Source organism: Canis lupus, chromosome 24 (genome assembly GCF_048164855.1).
Source record: "Canis lupus baileyi chromosome 24, mCanLup2.hap1, whole genome shotgun sequence".
Classification (NCBI taxonomy): Eukaryota; Metazoa; Chordata; class Mammalia; order Carnivora; family Canidae; genus Canis; species Canis lupus.
In genome coordinates this window covers 20,161,985-20,179,147 of record NC_132861.1, presented here as the reverse complement: position 1 = coordinate 20,179,147, position 17,163 = coordinate 20,161,985, and the positions used below count along the sequence as shown (strand labels likewise).

At 37.6% G+C, this 17,163-nt stretch overlaps 1 protein-coding gene across 3 annotated transcripts in view; it reads left to right on the top strand.

The window, feature by feature from the left end:
- Positions 1–17,163, top strand: part of PARP4 (poly(ADP-ribose) polymerase family member 4) — a 95,634-nt gene that overhangs the window by 23,210 nt on the left and 55,261 nt on the right. For all 3 annotated transcript variants that reach the window (XM_072795849.1, XM_072795850.1, XM_072795848.1), the window contains 7 exons: positions 2,566–2,703; positions 5,293–5,388; positions 8,685–8,868; positions 9,059–9,215; positions 10,471–10,595; positions 14,665–14,796; positions 15,665–15,751. In XM_072795849.1, coding sequence (XP_072651950.1) covers positions 2,566–2,703; positions 5,293–5,388; positions 8,685–8,868; positions 9,059–9,215; positions 10,471–10,595; positions 14,665–14,796; positions 15,665–15,751 — 919 coding nt within the window. The remainder of the gene's footprint in view (positions 1–2,565; positions 2,704–5,292; positions 5,389–8,684; positions 8,869–9,058; positions 9,216–10,470; positions 10,596–14,664; positions 14,797–15,664; positions 15,752–17,163) is intronic.

Here is a 17,163-nt window from a genome sequence, read left to right as displayed (position 1 = left end):
GTCATCCTCAAATGCCATTCTCAACATCACTTTACACCCACAAAGATGGGTATATTTTTTTTAAACAAACAAACGGAAAATCGTAAGTGTTAAATGAAGATGTGGAGAAATTGGAACCCTCATACAATGCTTTTGGAAGTGTAATATGGTACAGCTGCTGTTTGACAGTTCCTCAACAAATTCAACACAGAATTCTTGTCTGCCCTAGCAATTCCACTCCTTGTTATATACCCCAAAGAACTGAAAACAAGTACTCGAACTGATACTGGTAAATGAATGTTCACAGCAGCACTATGTACAGTAGCCAAATGGTACAAATAACCCAAATGTCCATCAATAGTTGAATAGATTAACAAAATGAGGGGTGTGTGTGTGTATGTATGTATGTGTGTATATAATCTATATGTGTGTGTGTATAATATAGAAAGAGTATTAATCACCAAAAAAGGAATGAAGTACTGATACATGCTACAAAATACAAAATGGGTAACTCTTAAAAGCATTATGCTAAGTGAAGTAAGCCAGACACAAAAGACCACATATTGTATGATTTCTTTTATATGCAATATCTAGAATCGATAAATTGAACCCATGGAGGCAGAAAGTAAGTTGCCTAGTTCCAGGAGAGAGAGGAGGGAGGACTGACTGCTAAATGGCCATGGGGTATCTTTTGGAGTACTGAAATGTTTAGATAGAAGTGGTGATTGCACGTTTTGAGTTTACTAAATACTACTGACTGTACTCTTCAAAATAGTTAATTTTAAGTTATGTGAATTTTATGCCAATTGAAAAAATCCTTTCCTATAAATCTTTTGCAGGTTTTGCTTTTATATATAATCAAATTATTTTTATTTCTTTTGATTTGATTTTTGACCCTCCCCTAGGTATCTGCTAGGATCTAATACTAATTAAGAAACTAGTAACAATGAAAGTGGAATCAGGAGGGGAGTAACTGACTTTCTCCAGGGAGTCAAAGAGAAGGAAGAGCCACTTCTTCAAGCACAGGGAGGAGAGTGCAGTTTAATAATCTAATGCCTCTTGAGCAGGCCTTGGAGATCTTACCTCACACCCAAGTGATGTTGACTATTCATATGACAAAAGTGAATCTCTCCCTCTGGAGAGGTTTTGCTGCTGTGAAGAATTAGATTTTCTCCATTTCATTTCACTAATGATGATTGTTTCATATTAACTTTTTCTAGTAATAAAATTCATGTTCTTTGCTGAAAGTTTAGACAGTATGTAAAAACATGATGAAAATTAAAGATCACCCAAATCTTACCACCAGGGATAACCCAGAAATAATATAATCACTGTTAACATGTTGGTGTAGAATATATCCCAAATTGAATTATTGATTCTTCTTCACACCTAGTAGTCTAGTAAGCCAACCTTCTGAAATAGAAGTCCTGACTTGTAATAACTGTTGGTTTCTGTGGTGTAAATACTCCCAGCTAATTTCAAGCTACCAGTGTGATGCCAAAGAAAGAGGAGTTGGGAAGACATGCTGGGTAGGCCCTCTCATCTCCTCTGCCCTGCAGCTGTGTCCTTCCATAGACCCCAGTCTTTCCCCATGCCTCCCCATCCTGGTCACCCACCCAGAGGTATTGTCAACTCTCCTTCATCCCCACATCAGCACACCCTGTTAGTTCTGCCTCCAAAGTATCTGTGCCCCATTAGCTTCTTTCATTCACACTGCTGCCACCTTCACTGCAGACACTGCTGTCTCTCCTGCTTCCTGACCCGGCCAATTTATTTTCCCAAAACAACCAGTTAGGTCTTAAAATATATACTGTATTATGCTATGTTACAATAAAATAAATGTCACTTTCAAAGATAGGCCTTTCTTGAGCATCCTCTCTTTGAACCTGGTTGGCTTGTGAGTAGAACTTAAAATCAGTTATTTGTTAATTTTTATTGTCTTTCTCTATTAGGATGTAAGCGCCATGAAGCCAGAGACCATGTTATCTGACTTCCAGGGCCTGGATAGATATCCACAGAATGGTTTTGGTTTTGGTTTTTTGAGAGGAAAAAAGAGAACACAAGGACATGCCTGCGGGAGCAGAAGGTCGGGAGGGGCAGAGAGAGAACCCCAAGCAGGTTCCATGCCCAGCGTGGAGCCCGACCCAGGGCTTGATCTCATGACCCTGAGTCATGACCCCAGTGAAATCAAGAATCTGATGCTTAACAGCCTAAGCCAACCAAGCACCTCCAGAGTGTATTTGTTGAGTGAATGAATGCATGCATGAATGAACTCAATCTATATATTATATATATTACATATATTATATATTTGACAAAATTTGAGATCATACTCTGCATAAAGTTTTGTGACCTATTTTTAAAATTAATTTTACTACAAATTTTACTTTATATCCTTGTATTTTTAAAGAGTGTGATTTTTTTTTTGATGGCTACATAATATTTCCAAGAAATGTTGTGTTCTGATTCACTGAATCCATTCCATAATAATGGCCATTTGGGCTATTTTGGGTTTAATGCTAATAATGATTTTTTATTTTGCTCTTGATTATGCAATCTCAAGGTTTTTCTTCTGCTTTTTTACAGCCAAGTTCCAGTGGACATCTTGCAGATATTTAGAGTTGGCAAAGTGAATGAAGCCACAGAGTTTTTGAGCCAGCTTGGCAATGTAAAGCCCTTACTTCATGGATCTCCTGTACAAAGCTTTATAGGGATCCTGTCCCGGTAAGAGGATACCATCTTTATTTTCCAAATGTTTCAGTCTCGTGAAGATGAAATGTTTTACTGTTTTTCTTTTCTTTTTTTCTATAGAACATGAGTCTCTTCAGTTAAAATCAGCTATTGCATTCCAGAGAAAATGGAACATTTTAATTGTTATAAGTATAATTTAAATTGTGTACTTATTATTACATATATTTAAAAGCGTAGTGCATAGGTATGACTTGCTTCTTGAAAACAGTATCATATGAAAAAAGAGGATTCTCTATTTCATGATGGCTCTTCTATATGTATCTAATCTAGAGAACATCCAATACTTACAGAGAAAGGTCTAGAAATTAGAGTACCCAGATGCTGTGAGGTATCTATTCAAAACATAACTCTAATTTTTTGTTTGCTTTGAGTAACCACTTAATATTAGATCTGAACTGTAGACACAGGGAGCAGGGGAGGATATGATTACATCTGGATCCTTAATTAAATATGTAAGAAGAAAAAAATACCTAAAAATAAACATGAATATACAAGATCTATCTGGAAAAAATTTTAAACTGCCAATGAAGGACCCAAAAAAGACTTGCACTAATCAGAAGGATGCCAGTTTTACTTGAATTAGCCTATAAATTTAGAGCCATCACAATAAAAGTGCTAACAAGATATTTTTTAAGAAATAAAAAGCTGATTTCTACCACATATATTTTTTAAAATTTGACTTTACCAAAGTAATTCTGAAAAAGAAGATTAATGAAGGAGAATTAACCAGACACTGAAAATATTTATAAAGCTATGTTAATTAAAACAGTGAAGTGGGAGGGCAGCCTGGGTGGCTCAGAGGTTTAGTGCCACCTTTAGCCCAAGGGCATGATCCTGGAGACCCGGGATCAGGTCCTACATCAGCCTCCCTGCTTGGAGCCTGCTTCTCCCTCTGCCTGTGTCTCTGCCTCTCTCTGTCTCTCTCTGTGTCTCTCATGAATAAATAAATAAAATCTTAAAAAAAAAAAATGAAGTGGTACCTTTAACAGATGAATCACAGAATAAAGAATCCAAAAGTAAATGTAAACATAGAGGTGTTCAGTATATCATAAAAGTAGCTCTTATTTCTGTAGAAGAAAGATCATTTCTTCAATACTATATATTTGGACAGATTTCTCCCTGGAAAAAATACAAAATTGGACCCTTACCTCATTCCTCACACTTAAATAAACTCTACATGGAACAAAGATTTAAAAATTTAAAATTAGGGATGCCTGGGTGGCTGGCTGGCTAAGTGTTTGACTCTTTGATTTCGACTCAGGTCCTGATCTCAGGGTCCTGGGATGGGGTCCTGCCTTGGGCTCCATGCTTGGTGTGAATGGAGTCTGCTTGTCACTCTCCCTCTGCTCTTTCCCCCTACCTCAAATAAATAAATAAATAAATAAAAACCTTTTTTAAAAATTAAAATTATAGGGACTAACTGAAAAATAGTTTTGTTGAGATGCCTGCGTGGCTCAGCAGTTGAGCGTCTATCTGCCTTTAGCTCAGGACATGATCCTGGAGTCCCAGGATCAAGTCCCACCCTGGGCTCCCTGCATAGAGCCTGCTTCTCTCTCTGCCTATGTCTTTGCCTCTCTCTCTTTGTCTCTCATGAATAAATAAAATCTTAAAAAAAATAGTTTCCTTAATTAAAAAAAAATACTTTTTAAACTTTTAAGTAGAACTAAAACCCGAAGCCATTTTACAAAATTAATTATATTTCATAATGCAAAATTCAAACAGTAGATGTTTATGTAATGAAAACAGAAGTCTCCTTTACCCATCTTCCCAGAGATAACCATGGTTTAACTTTGATTGCAGAGAGCTCTTAGCAATGCTAGGAGGCCAGTAGGCACCTACATAAGTTCTTGAGCTTAACCATGATTCTCCTGAATGCTGGGGGTCTTGACAGGTAGGAGGCAGCACATTGAGGCAGGAAAAATGGAGCATCTCAGAGCTGGTCAAAACAGTGATGAGAAACTTTCCATAGCTTGATACACTTGAATAGCACCTGGAACTCCTTCTGTAGGATTACTCTGAAATACATTTTTCTTTTCATTTCATGCTCTTTATTTACTTATTGTCTTTTAATTGGTGTATTTTTTCCAGCTTTATTAAGGTATGATTGACAAATGAGAATTGTATATATTTAGGTTGTACAAGGTGATTTTTTAAAGATGTATAACTTGATTTAATGTACATGTACATTTCTGAAATGATTACCATAGTCAAGTTTATTAACACATCCATCGCTTGACATGGTTTTCTTTTTTTCCTTATGGTAAGAACACAAGCTTTGCTCCTAGCAATGGGTATTATCTTATTTATCTTAACTGAAAATTTATACCCTTTAGCCAGCATCTCCCCATCTTCCCCAACCCCTATAAACCACCATTCTGCAGTGTGGTTCTGAGTTGGACTTTTCTAGATTCTACATATATGTGAGGTCATGCAGTATCTGTCTTTCTGTGTCTGGCTTATCTCACTTAGCTTAATGTCCTTTAATAGCACCTGTCTCTGCTAGAATTATGAGGCCATAATAAAAGCTTGTAGTAAATCATTGCAATGTCATTTTCTTTTTAGTGGATTACTTTTACCCAAAGTAGTTGAAGATCGTGGCACAAAAAGGACAGATATTGGAAATCTTGGGAGTGGAATATATTTCAGTGATTCACTCAGGTTAGTATATTATATATTTGATATATTATAACCTTAATCCTGTTACACCCATCACCAGGGACTTATAACCAAGTAGTTGGTATGTGGCTTGCTCCATCTTTCCTTTGTGAGGGATTTCTCACCTGAGAAATAGATCACTGAAAGCAACCAGTTTCCTCAGTATACTAAAGAAACATGTCTTTTGTAGTGGATATTTGGGAAAATTATATTTTAAATTATGTTAGTGATTTTACTATCCTGAGTGTCTTTACATTTTTTTACCCACTTACTCCTTACAACAACCCTCTCAGGTCAGTTCTATTATTACCCCATATCACAGAGAACACTGAGTGACATTGAGCTGTATTTCCTAAGGTCACACAGCATTTTGTCTTTCTCCAGGGCCAGCAATCTTTACTTCTACAGCACACGACCTCTTCTTGAAACAACTTACTATAAATAAACTCTGTATGCCTAGAATAATATCTCATCTTCAATATCCTTGTTAATACTTAGATCTTTCTTCATCATAGCCACAATATATTGAACACCTGCCCTGTGTGAGGCACTGGGCTAAGTGCTTCATGGACATTATCTGTAAACCTCACAAGTGGTATTGTGACATTTTATGAAAAAGAAACAGACTGATGGAGGTTAAGTAACTTGCATAAGGTCACAAAGCTAATATAGAATGGAGCCTGGGTTCAGGCCCAGGACAAAGGATTGTTATCCAGGGTATTTAAAGAATTCCTACAAATCAGTAAGAAAAAGATAAAGAGTTCAATATGCAAATGGACAAAAGACATGAATAGGAACCTAATAGAAGAGAAAACATGTATGGACAGTGACATTTGAAAAGATTAGTGATCAACAACATGCAAATTAAACTATAATATACATTTTACACTTAACAGCAAAAACAAAAAGTTTAACATCTCTAGGTGTTAGTAAGTCTCTAGAACAGTCTAAATCCTTATACCCTGTTGGTAAGAGTATAAACTGATGAAACCTCTTGAGAAAACTTTGGCATCATCTGCTATAGTTGAAGAGTATAGTTGATGGTATGACTTAGGAATCCTGTGGATTAGCTGGCCTATGAACCAGGCAACAGTGATTCTCAATCATGGCTACACATTGGACTCACTTGGAGATTTTTTTTTTTTCACTTAAAGTACTTTTTTTAAATTTTTACTCAAATTACAGTTAGTACAGTATAATATTACTTTCAGGTGTTCAGTACTTGCATCCATCACCCGGCACTCATCACAAGTGCACTCCTTAATCTCCATCACCTATTTCACCCACCCCCTACTGATCTCCATCCTGGAGGAGCCTTTAAACACTGCTGGTGGGACGCCTGGGCAGCTTCTGTTGAGCTTCTGCCTTTGGCTCAGGGCGTGGTCTCGGAGTTCTGGGATTGAGTCCCACATCAGGCTTTCTGTGTGGAGCCTGCTTCTCCCTCTGCCTCTCTCTCTCTCTCTCTCTCCTCTCTTGAATAAATAAAATCTTTATAAAAAAATAAAAAATAAAAATAAAATAAACACTGCTGGTGCTGACTTCTCCCCAGATAGTTAAATTAGGATCTCCAGGGCTGAGGTTTGGATATCAATTGTTTTTTAAACTCCCTGAATGATTATAATGTGCATCCTGGGTTGAGAATCACCACCTTGATAAGCAGACATAGACCAGGACACATGTACAGGAGTGGCCAAGAAAACTATATTAACAGAACACTAGAAATCATGCAGATGTCCTTTGATAGGGGAATGGATCAAAAAATCTTGGTATACTCCTACATGGAGTCCTATGTGCAGTTTAAACAAGTGTACTACAGCTACACATGTCTAACCCATGACCCTTAGGAACATAACATGGAGCAAAAAGTTGCTATATGATTCTAGGTGTATGTAAATTTCAAAACAAGCAAAACTAAGCATATCATTGAGGGACAGTTATCTATACATCAATACTATAAAAGAAAGAAAAAATAATATACAGAAGAAACCAAGATAGCAATTAGATTACCTCTGGGTGGCAAAGAAATTGATGCCACAGGGCAACATAGACGTCTTGATGATCTTCTATTTCTTAAAGTAGGCAGTAGCTATATGGTTGTTTGTCTTATCATCACTCTTGAAACTGAACATTTAGACTCTTTCCTGTCTATTTAAAATATTTGAAAAATATTTCAAAGTAAAATTTTTTAAATGATAATTTTTTAAAAATAAATTGGCATTCTGAATTTAACCAAATTAAAGTCATTGGTGACTTTGGACAGAGTGGTTTCATTGGAGGAGCCAAACTGCAGTGGGCTGAGGGGTGATGGGCAAGCAAGCAAGTAGAGGCAGTCATTTAGAAAGGCAGAGGGTGGAGAGGAAAGAAGCCAGGACAAGGTCAAGGGTCACAGGTTTGGCTGTCACAGGGAAGGAAGTTTATAGGAAGAATGGGGGACATTGATTTTTTTTTAAAGGGGCAAGTCTTGGGGCACCTGGCTGGCTCAGTTAGGAGAGCATGTGGCTCTTGACCTCAGAATTTTAAGTTCAATCCCTGTGTTGGATGTAGAAATTACTTAAAAATAAAATACTTTTAAAAAATAAATAAAAGAGGAAAGTCTTAGAGGGGATAGAACAAACACTTTTACATTTGGGTCTTGATATTTGGAAAAATAGAGGTCTGTCTCCAGAATGTTGCTCCCAAAGGTATCCTGACCTATGCTCCTTAATTGCAAAAGTTGCATTTTTTAAGCTGCCGAGTCCTGAAGAAAGTCAAACAAAACCTCTCATTTAGATGTCATTTGAAATTTTTGTTTCTCCATTTGGATTCAGAAGGCTCTTTGAGAATACAGTCCATTTTTCCCTTTGACCAGTTCTTATTCACATGGTATTTCATGTTCTCACTGAGCTTTAGTGCAGAGAAGTAATCTACTTTTTCTGAATTAAAAAAGTGAAGGGTTTTCCTTCTCTTCCATCACTTTGGTATGTTTACCATACCAAAATGTGTGTATTTTAGTAATTAATAAAGATTTGGGAAAACAGTGTAATCCATCTATCTTTGGAAGAAAGCAATTTCAGTACTGTTTACCACAACAGAAGTGCAACATATGTGTTTTTCACTTTGAAGTTTTAAACAAGTAAGTGAACAATAAAGTTCTAAATTGAATCTTCAGAGACATTTCAATAGCAGTAAAATTTGGAACATTCTACCAGCAAAGTTGTTTACACAGTATTTCACATGTAGAGATGGATAATAGATAATAAAATATTGTTGGCCCATAACCATAAATTACAAACACATACTTCCTTCCTTTCCCAATGCAGTACGAGTGTCAAGTACTCCCACTCAGGAGAGATTGATGGCAGTAGGCTCTTGGTTGTCTGTGATGTAGCCCTCGGGAAGTGCATGGACTTGAAAAAAAGAGACTTCTCCTTGACAGAAGCACCACCAGGTTATGACAGTGTCCATGGTGTGCAAACAACAGCCACTGTCACCACAGACTTCGAGGTATTTATTTCAAGAAACAAGCAGAGAGGCTCCCATTTTTATTGAGTATACTTAAGTTTAAATAATTATTACATATTTGTGACTCCCTCAATTCAATATTTTCTAAATTAGCAAACCTGTAATTCTGCTTTTATGAGAACATTTGCTGATAAGGGTTTTTCCCCCACCCGTTAATTTCTGCTGGTTGTAGGATGATGAATTTGTTGTATATAAAACCAATCAAATTAAAATGAAATATATTATTAAATTTTGTATACCTGGAGATGAAGTAAAGGACTTTCATCCTTGTAATACTACTGAATTAGAGGAATACAGACCTGAGTTTTCAAATTCTTCAAACGTTGAAGGTAAGACAATTTTCTTGAATGCTGTCTTATGTGATATTTAGAGAACTCAGCTGTTTTCCTTTTAGAGGAATTCATGCTCATATTCAGTAACTGTATCTATGACCTCATAGATAAATATTTTATTTCCTTTTTTATTTCGTAAAAATTATCTCCGGATACTTGAGAGAGGTTAAGTGATCTCAGAGTCACATATTACTTTGTTAACATGCCTGAGTTGAGCTCGTGCACCTCAGGACAGCCAGTGCTGAAAACCACTGAAGCAATCTAAGATGTCGAAGCACAAAAAGTGCAATGGGGGTTGGTGAAGTGGACAGAAGACACAGCTTTAGAATCAGGAAGCTCAGCTTCAAGTATCAACTTGCCACTTGCTAGGCTGTGCAGCATGCAACACACTGCATAAGCTTTGTGGGCCTCGGTTTCTCTATGTTGCAAATGAGACCAATATCTGCACTAAGCAAAGGTATTCCCAAAATTATAATATGCAGCTTATATGCTAGTAGTAGAAATATATGAGAGGATGATATTTTCTCAGAAAATTGTAAGCCCAAACTATTATAATATTTATTAATAGCATTGTAAAAACACACTACATTTTTAACTGTGATCAAATTATTTTTTATTGGAAATGCATGACTTCATGTATAAGAAAATGACTCCTGGTTTTCCTCTGGAAGCCATTAAATGAAACATCTGGGAAGAGAATCAGAATATATCTGATTATATCTGTATTTTTGCTCCTTCTGGTATAGAAGGGGAACTTTTTTTTCCATATGCTATATTAGAAATTTGATTTAGTGGGCTTTGGTTTGAAAGTCTAAGGAGCCTCCTATTGGTTTGATAAGCTTTTGCAGCACAATAAATAATAGTGAGTGACCAATCAAAATTATAGGTCAAGGAATGGAGATATCTAGATTCATGCATAAACTACACATATAAATTCTGGAGACTTCTCTGTACTTGTGTATGCTTAAATGTAGGTCTTTCAAGTAATTGCATGACTCTAAATTTTCGAGATGAGTCCTCATGGTCTCTAGATTAAAAAGGCAGAGTGTCCGTTATGAAGGCTGCCCCCATTTGTCTCATGTAGGTTCACTTGCTTTGCAGAATTGGCTATTAAAAATCATAAAATTCTACTTGTCCATTTTTCCTAAAATACAATGTATAAAGGGAAGAGGAAGGAATAACAATTAAGATAACAAAAACAGGCAGTGCAGGGATGGTTTTAAATGCTAACATTTTAATTTTTAATGTGTAGATTATCAGTTAGCAGACACCAAACCTTTCAGCAACATCAAGTCTGGCCTTCAGGATTTCTCTGGCAATTCAGTTCCTCTTGAGAATGTTCACATCAAGGGGAAAATAATAGACATCATAGCCCAGGTATGTTCTTTGTGGTTTTATGATACTTTAAACAGATAAATGATATTTTGATTATAGTTGCATGAATTAAACAAAATGTGCATTTCCAGAATTTGTTTATTCATTGAGCACCTACTACATACCAGGGACTGTTCTAGGCTCTAGGCATACAGCAATGAACAACAACAACAACAACAAAAAAAAAAAACTGCCCGGAAAGAGCATAGATTTTATTGAAGGAATAGGCAAAACAAACAAACAAACAAACAAACAAACAAAAAAAAAACATGATAAAATGCATCATATGTTAGATGGTGATAAGTGCTAAAGAAGAAAATGTAAGCAGGGAGGATAGGAGTTGCACAGGAGGGAAGGGTTTGAATTTGTAAATAGGATGTCCAAAAAAAAGCCTTACTGAGAAGGTGACATCTAAGTACAGACATGTAGGAAATAGGGGACTAAATCATATGGACATTAGAGATTGCTCATTCCAGGTGGAGAAAACAGCATGTGCAAAGGCCCTGTGGTGGGAGCAAGCCTGGCATCAAGAAGGCCAATGTGGCTAGAGCAGAGTGGAAGGGGGAAGCATGGCAGAGAACTGAGAGTCAGAGAGGTGGTGTGGGTGTCAACTCACATCAGGACACAGGACATACTGTCCTTCATTCTGAGCCTTTAGAAGATGTTTGAAGGAGAAATGGTATGATATCACCTGTTTTAATAGTATCACACTAGGCACCATGTCAAGAACAGTCTAAAGAGGATTGGTCAGGAGACATCTTAGGTCGAGTTGTCTGGAAAATAGACTCTAGGTGGAATTTGTTTTCAGGAAGGTTGTTGTGAGGTGCTCTCAGGAACAATACCTGTAAGAGACTGAAGGAGTCAGAACCTGACAAAAGGAGACATTGAACCTTAACACATCTAACATATGATGCTTAGGAGTCCTCACATGATCTCAGAGGAGCTCTGAAGCTGTGATGGCCTTCAGAGACATTCTGAATTGAGGCCAGGGCACCAGGCTTTGTGCTTGCAGAGGGACAAGTTACTGGATGTGGCTGCCCGTGGGGAGGGGTCATAACCTTGGGTGAGGCAGTCCACCTTTTTTGCTGGGGACATTCTGGGAAGGAACTCAGCAGATGACACTCCCAGCAGGCTTGGTCCTGAAAAGAACATCTGGGAGCATGTTACAGTACCAAGTGTAGATTACCATTGAAGTAATTCAGTCAAGGATGACAGTGACTTGAACCAGAATGTTAGTAGTAGGGGTGAGAAGAAATTATTGGGTCTGGCAAAGGATCGAAGGTAGAACCAGTAAGATTTGATGATGGATGTGAAACACAAGAGAAAGTCAGGAGTCAAGGATGACACCAAGGTTTTTGGCCTGAGCAACTAGAAGGATCAGTCACATTTGCACATACTGAAATGGGGAAGTGGTAGAAGGGATAAGTTGGAGGTGACTCTCAGGATACTACTATCTTTAGCCATATCATGGGAGATGCAAAAACCAAGAAGGCAGTAAGGCATTTGAGTCTAGAGTCCAGGGAAGAGTTAACTCCTGGTGGGAGTCATAAATGGGGGAGTCGCCAGCACTTAGATACTATTTAAAGTCGTGTGGCCAGATTAGATCACCAAGAGAATCTTTCAGAGAGAGAAGACAAGGCCAACATGTAGTGGTCAGGTAGAGGAGGCTGAGTCAGTGAAGGAGACAGAGAGGGAACGGCCAGTGAGATCCAGACTGTCTACCTGGAGGTAGGCTCTGATCTCAGAGGTTAGGGTCTTCATCCCCCAGGACTGTTCTACCTCCCTGCTACCACTTCAGAGGCCAGTTGCAGGTGTTTCTGGCTGACCAACTATACATCAGAGGTTCCAAAGGCCCTTTAGATTGATTTGCTAGAGCAGCACACAGAACTCAAGGAAACATTTTACTTACAACATTAATAGATATTATTGGAGAATATAACCGAGGAACAGCTGGATGGAAGAAACGTGTAGAGCAAGGTATGTGCCAAAGCTTCCATGCCCTGTCCAGGCAGACCACTCTCCACATGTTCCCCAGCCTGGAAGCTCTCTGAAGCCTGTCTTTTGGGGTTAAAGTAGGCACGATTGATTATTAAATCATTTGTTATTGGCAGTTGAATTCAATCTCCATCCTCTCTCCCCTCCCCAAGGCCCAAGGGTGGGGCTGACAGTTCCAACCCTTTAATCCCCTTGGCAGCCAGTCCTTATCCTTAGGTACTTTTCAGAAGTCACCTCTTCGACATAAACTCAGATGTGGTTGAAAGGGGTCTGTTATGAACACCAAGACACCTGTATTGTTCTTAGCCCTCTGGAAATTCTGAGGGTTTGGGGAGCTCTGTGCCAGAAACCAGCCAGAAACAGGTACAAAGACAAATAGATATAGATATAGATATAGATATAGATATAGATATAGATATAGATATAGATATCTTATTATAAATCACAAATCTATATCTATAGATAGATATATCTATAGATAGTTATATCTATCTATAGATATATATATCTTATTATAAATCACAGTATCATAGCGGGGAATTGCTGGAGATGCCCTGTTCTGTAGTGGGGAGAGGATAAGCACTCATGTTCCAGTGCAGTGTGTGGCCTCAGCTAGAAGCTCACCACTAGTGCACTTGTGGTCACAGAACAGAAAGTAGAGTTCATGGGCATGCATGCAGGTGGGCTGCCAGTGCACCATGAAGACAGCTTCTAAGATTTGACCTCATTGGCTCCTACACACTAAGGACTGCACTGACCAGCTATAAAGACCTCTTAGGAACATAAGAACATCTGAGTCCCATATCATGATAGGATCACCCCAATTCCAGGGTAGCTGGCTGGTAAGCCGGTGGCTCTACCACTCACAGTTTACAGAACTGTGAGATTGGATCCCCTGAGGCACTGACCTGCTGATTTGATGAGAATCAAATTGTTTAAGTGTGTGCCCCTTAGAAATGTTTTTCTCTCGTTGCACATACACTAGGGGCAACCCAGATAACTGTCAATCCAGTTATGGGCAGCATTTTGGAATAAGTTCGTTTCCTTTATTCTTTTATTTTTCATTTCAGTCTCTTCCCAGAAATTATTGATGGCAAATGGCTAAATATTTTTTTTATTATTGCCACATGTTTAAAATGCTACTGTTTATTATTATGTCTAGGGTTTTTTTTTTCAAATGTTTAAAGACTGGCCTTTTCTTAAGCAAGGGACTGATAAACGCAGTTCATTTAGTAAAATTAATCTGATAAGAATAGAGACAGCAAGTAGGAGTGGAAGAGTTGATTCAGGAGTTGGCTAGACAGGAAAAGATGGGGATAGATGGAAAAAGCTATGGAGGGCTATGTACAAAGAGGTAAAGGAGGAAATGCCAAGACCTGAAAACAGACCAGATGTAGGAACTATTCTGGAAAAGTGTCTGGGCTGTGACACCAAGGACAGATCAAGACCCAAATGTAGCTGAGTGAAGTAAGTCAGTCAGAGAAGGACAAACATTATATGTTGTCATTCATTTGGGGAATATAAATAATAGTGAAAGGGAATATAAGGGAAGGGAGAAGAAATGTGTGGGAAATATCAGAAAGGGAGACAGAACGTAAAGACTGCTAACTCTGGGAAACGAACTAGGGGTGGTGGAAGGGGAGGAGGGCGGGGGGGTGGGAGTGAATGGGTGACGGGCACTGGGGGTTATTCTGTATGTTGGTAAATTGAACACCAATAAAAAATAAATTAAAAAAAAAAGACCCAAATGTAAAGAAGCTATCTTGTCATCTTAATGAAAGCTGCTTTGCTTCTGTTAAGCCAGTGTTTATAATATTGTAATAATAGTGACTTTTATTCTAGCCAAGGGTGTGTGAAATACCTAAAGTTACGGCTGGTACATTTTATAATGTGACATGGACTCTACATTGCAATCTTAGAATGCTCTAATCCCTGAAGCCAGGATTGGAATTCGAGAGACATGATAAAAATTCAAGGAATTTAAAGAAAATATGCATAATAGCTTTCATGAACAGTTGTTCCTGCAAAAGTTGTTCCATATGATTTCATCAAGTATGTGTATTCTTTTCTTCTTCAGGTCATTGTTTTTCAGACATACACAAATCAAAGTTCTGTGCCCATTGAGGCAAGATATATTTTTCCTTTGGATGATAAGGCAGCTGTGTGTGGTTTTGAAGCATTCATCAATGGGAAGCACATAGTAGGAGAGGTAAGGGGAGAAAATGCAATGTGACCTCTCTTTGGATTCAAGGTCAGTTTCCCGTTTACCCAAATCTTCCTCACCTGAGTCTCCATAGCTATAAGATTGAATAGCAATCTTATCAAAAAACAGAAATATTCTTTGAAAAACCAAGCATTTATACAGTTGGCTTCCATTCAGACATCCCTGCCTGACGGATAACTGGTTTCTGTCCCTACCTGTCCAGTAATCATTAGCCAGTGCCTTATAAATTCTTTGCCTAGCACTTCAAAACAGAGCAACTTCAATATCAAAAGTTTAAGAGAGGCACAATGGAAAATTGGTGAAGTTTTGCAGAAAAAAAGGGACCCTCTGCACCCTGTTTGTAACAGTTACATTGATGTGACCGCTACTGTGGTAACTTTTTTTTTTTTTTGTACTGTGGTAACTTTTTAAGACAAGTTGTACCAAAAGAAATAACAAGTGATATATTCTTTGTTTATTCTAGGGATTAACCCACAGTTGCAGTAATAACTTATATTTTGTTAAATTTAAGATAAACTTACTATTTTTGTTCAACATAAAGTCCCAAACTTTTTTTTTCCCACTGTTGACTCTGAAATACTTTAGTCCCAACTAATTAAAGAGATTTCTCTTTAGTTGGCTTTTTCTGATTCAAATTCTTTTAGATAAGTACATTTTAATGATCACTTATATAAGTTTTCATTCACTTTCAACTCCCATTTTCTGGCTTTGCCTAGGTTTTAATAAAAATTGATGAATTTTCTCATCAGAATGTTAAAGTCTGAAATCACTATTCATATTATGACTGATATAAAAGTTCTCGCTTTGGCAGCACATATACTAAAATGACTGGTATAAAAATAATCTTTTCCAGGTGAAAGAGAAGGAAGCAGCCCACCGTGAATACCGGGAAGCCATCAGTCAAGGCCATGGCGCTTACTTGATGGATCAGGATACGCCCGTAGGGCTTAATTTATCCATTAGTCTAGCATACTTACCAAGAGGGAGAAAGAGTTGGTGTATGACTTGAAACATGAAGTCCATGGTAGACACTGGGATACTTTATGCTATTTTAGGCCTAGAGTTTAACTTGCTGTTAGTAAGGGAAGGTCCAGCTGTTTAAAACCGTCTAACTTACCTAAACAAAGGAAATGGTATCGGTATTGCCAAACGAATAAGAAGAGCTATTTCTCTCCTAGGGAACTGAGTTTCCCAGAAATGACAACAAAAAGAAAAATTAGGGATACATAATCTTCATCTTCTGATAAGAGTATAACATACAATTGACCCTTGAACAACACAGGTTTGAACCGCATAGATCACTTGTAGGCAGATTTTTTCAATAAATGCAGTATAGCACTGCAAATGTATTTTGTCTTCCTTATGATTTTCTTTTCTCCCACTTACTTCATTGTAAGATTTTAGTATATAACACATAACATACAAAATATGTGGTAACTGACTGTTTATGTTATCAGTAAGGCTTCTGGTCAATAGTAGGTCATTAGTAATTAAATTTTTAGGAAGTCAAAAGTCATAAGTGGATTTTGGCTGCATTTCAAGGATCCACTGTATATACGCTTTTCCTAGAACTAAGCTTTCCTAGCAGTTTATCCAGTTTTCACCAAGTCATATCCCAGGGAGACATTTTTACAGGGTCCTGAGATAGGTCCAGATTCTTTTCTTTCTGATTAATTGCTTTTATAGAGATAAAATATGGATAATATGAAAGAATAAACAGCTGTCATATCCACCAGATTTCTTTTCTTAAATATAAGATGCTTTAAATATACATTTGGCAAATACTAGATTGCATGAGGTTAGTTTCTAATCATTATCTCCAGTGTAGATATTTAGTTGTTTTTGAGGATGCATGTGCTTTTGAGAGGCCATGTGCTTCAGATATTACCCCTGAAGATGGCACATTGCCCTAGCATTGTGAAAATTTAATGTTTGGGGAGGGGAGTTATTAAAGATTAATATAGAGTTAAAGGATAAATAATTGCTTTTGACATCTAGGATAACCATTTGCAGAATGGGAATAAGCAAGGAAGAGGTCATTATTAAACACTTAATAATGCTACCCCTGGCCAAAGTGTATATATAAAAGCCTGGGGTTCATTTGATATGCTGACACTTAACAGTGTGGGGTTATTGTCATAAATGGTTGGCATGTTTCCTCTTTGATGCTAATATATTTCCCTAGGAAAATGATCCACAGGAAAACAGTCCTCACAACAGATGTTACCTGTGGATAAAGTCTGGTCAGAACCATTGCTAACCAGAGCCTTTAAGTCTCCCAGAATATATTTCGCCATATGGTGACTATGATGTCCTCACCCTATAATGTATTATATTAATAATATAGTTATA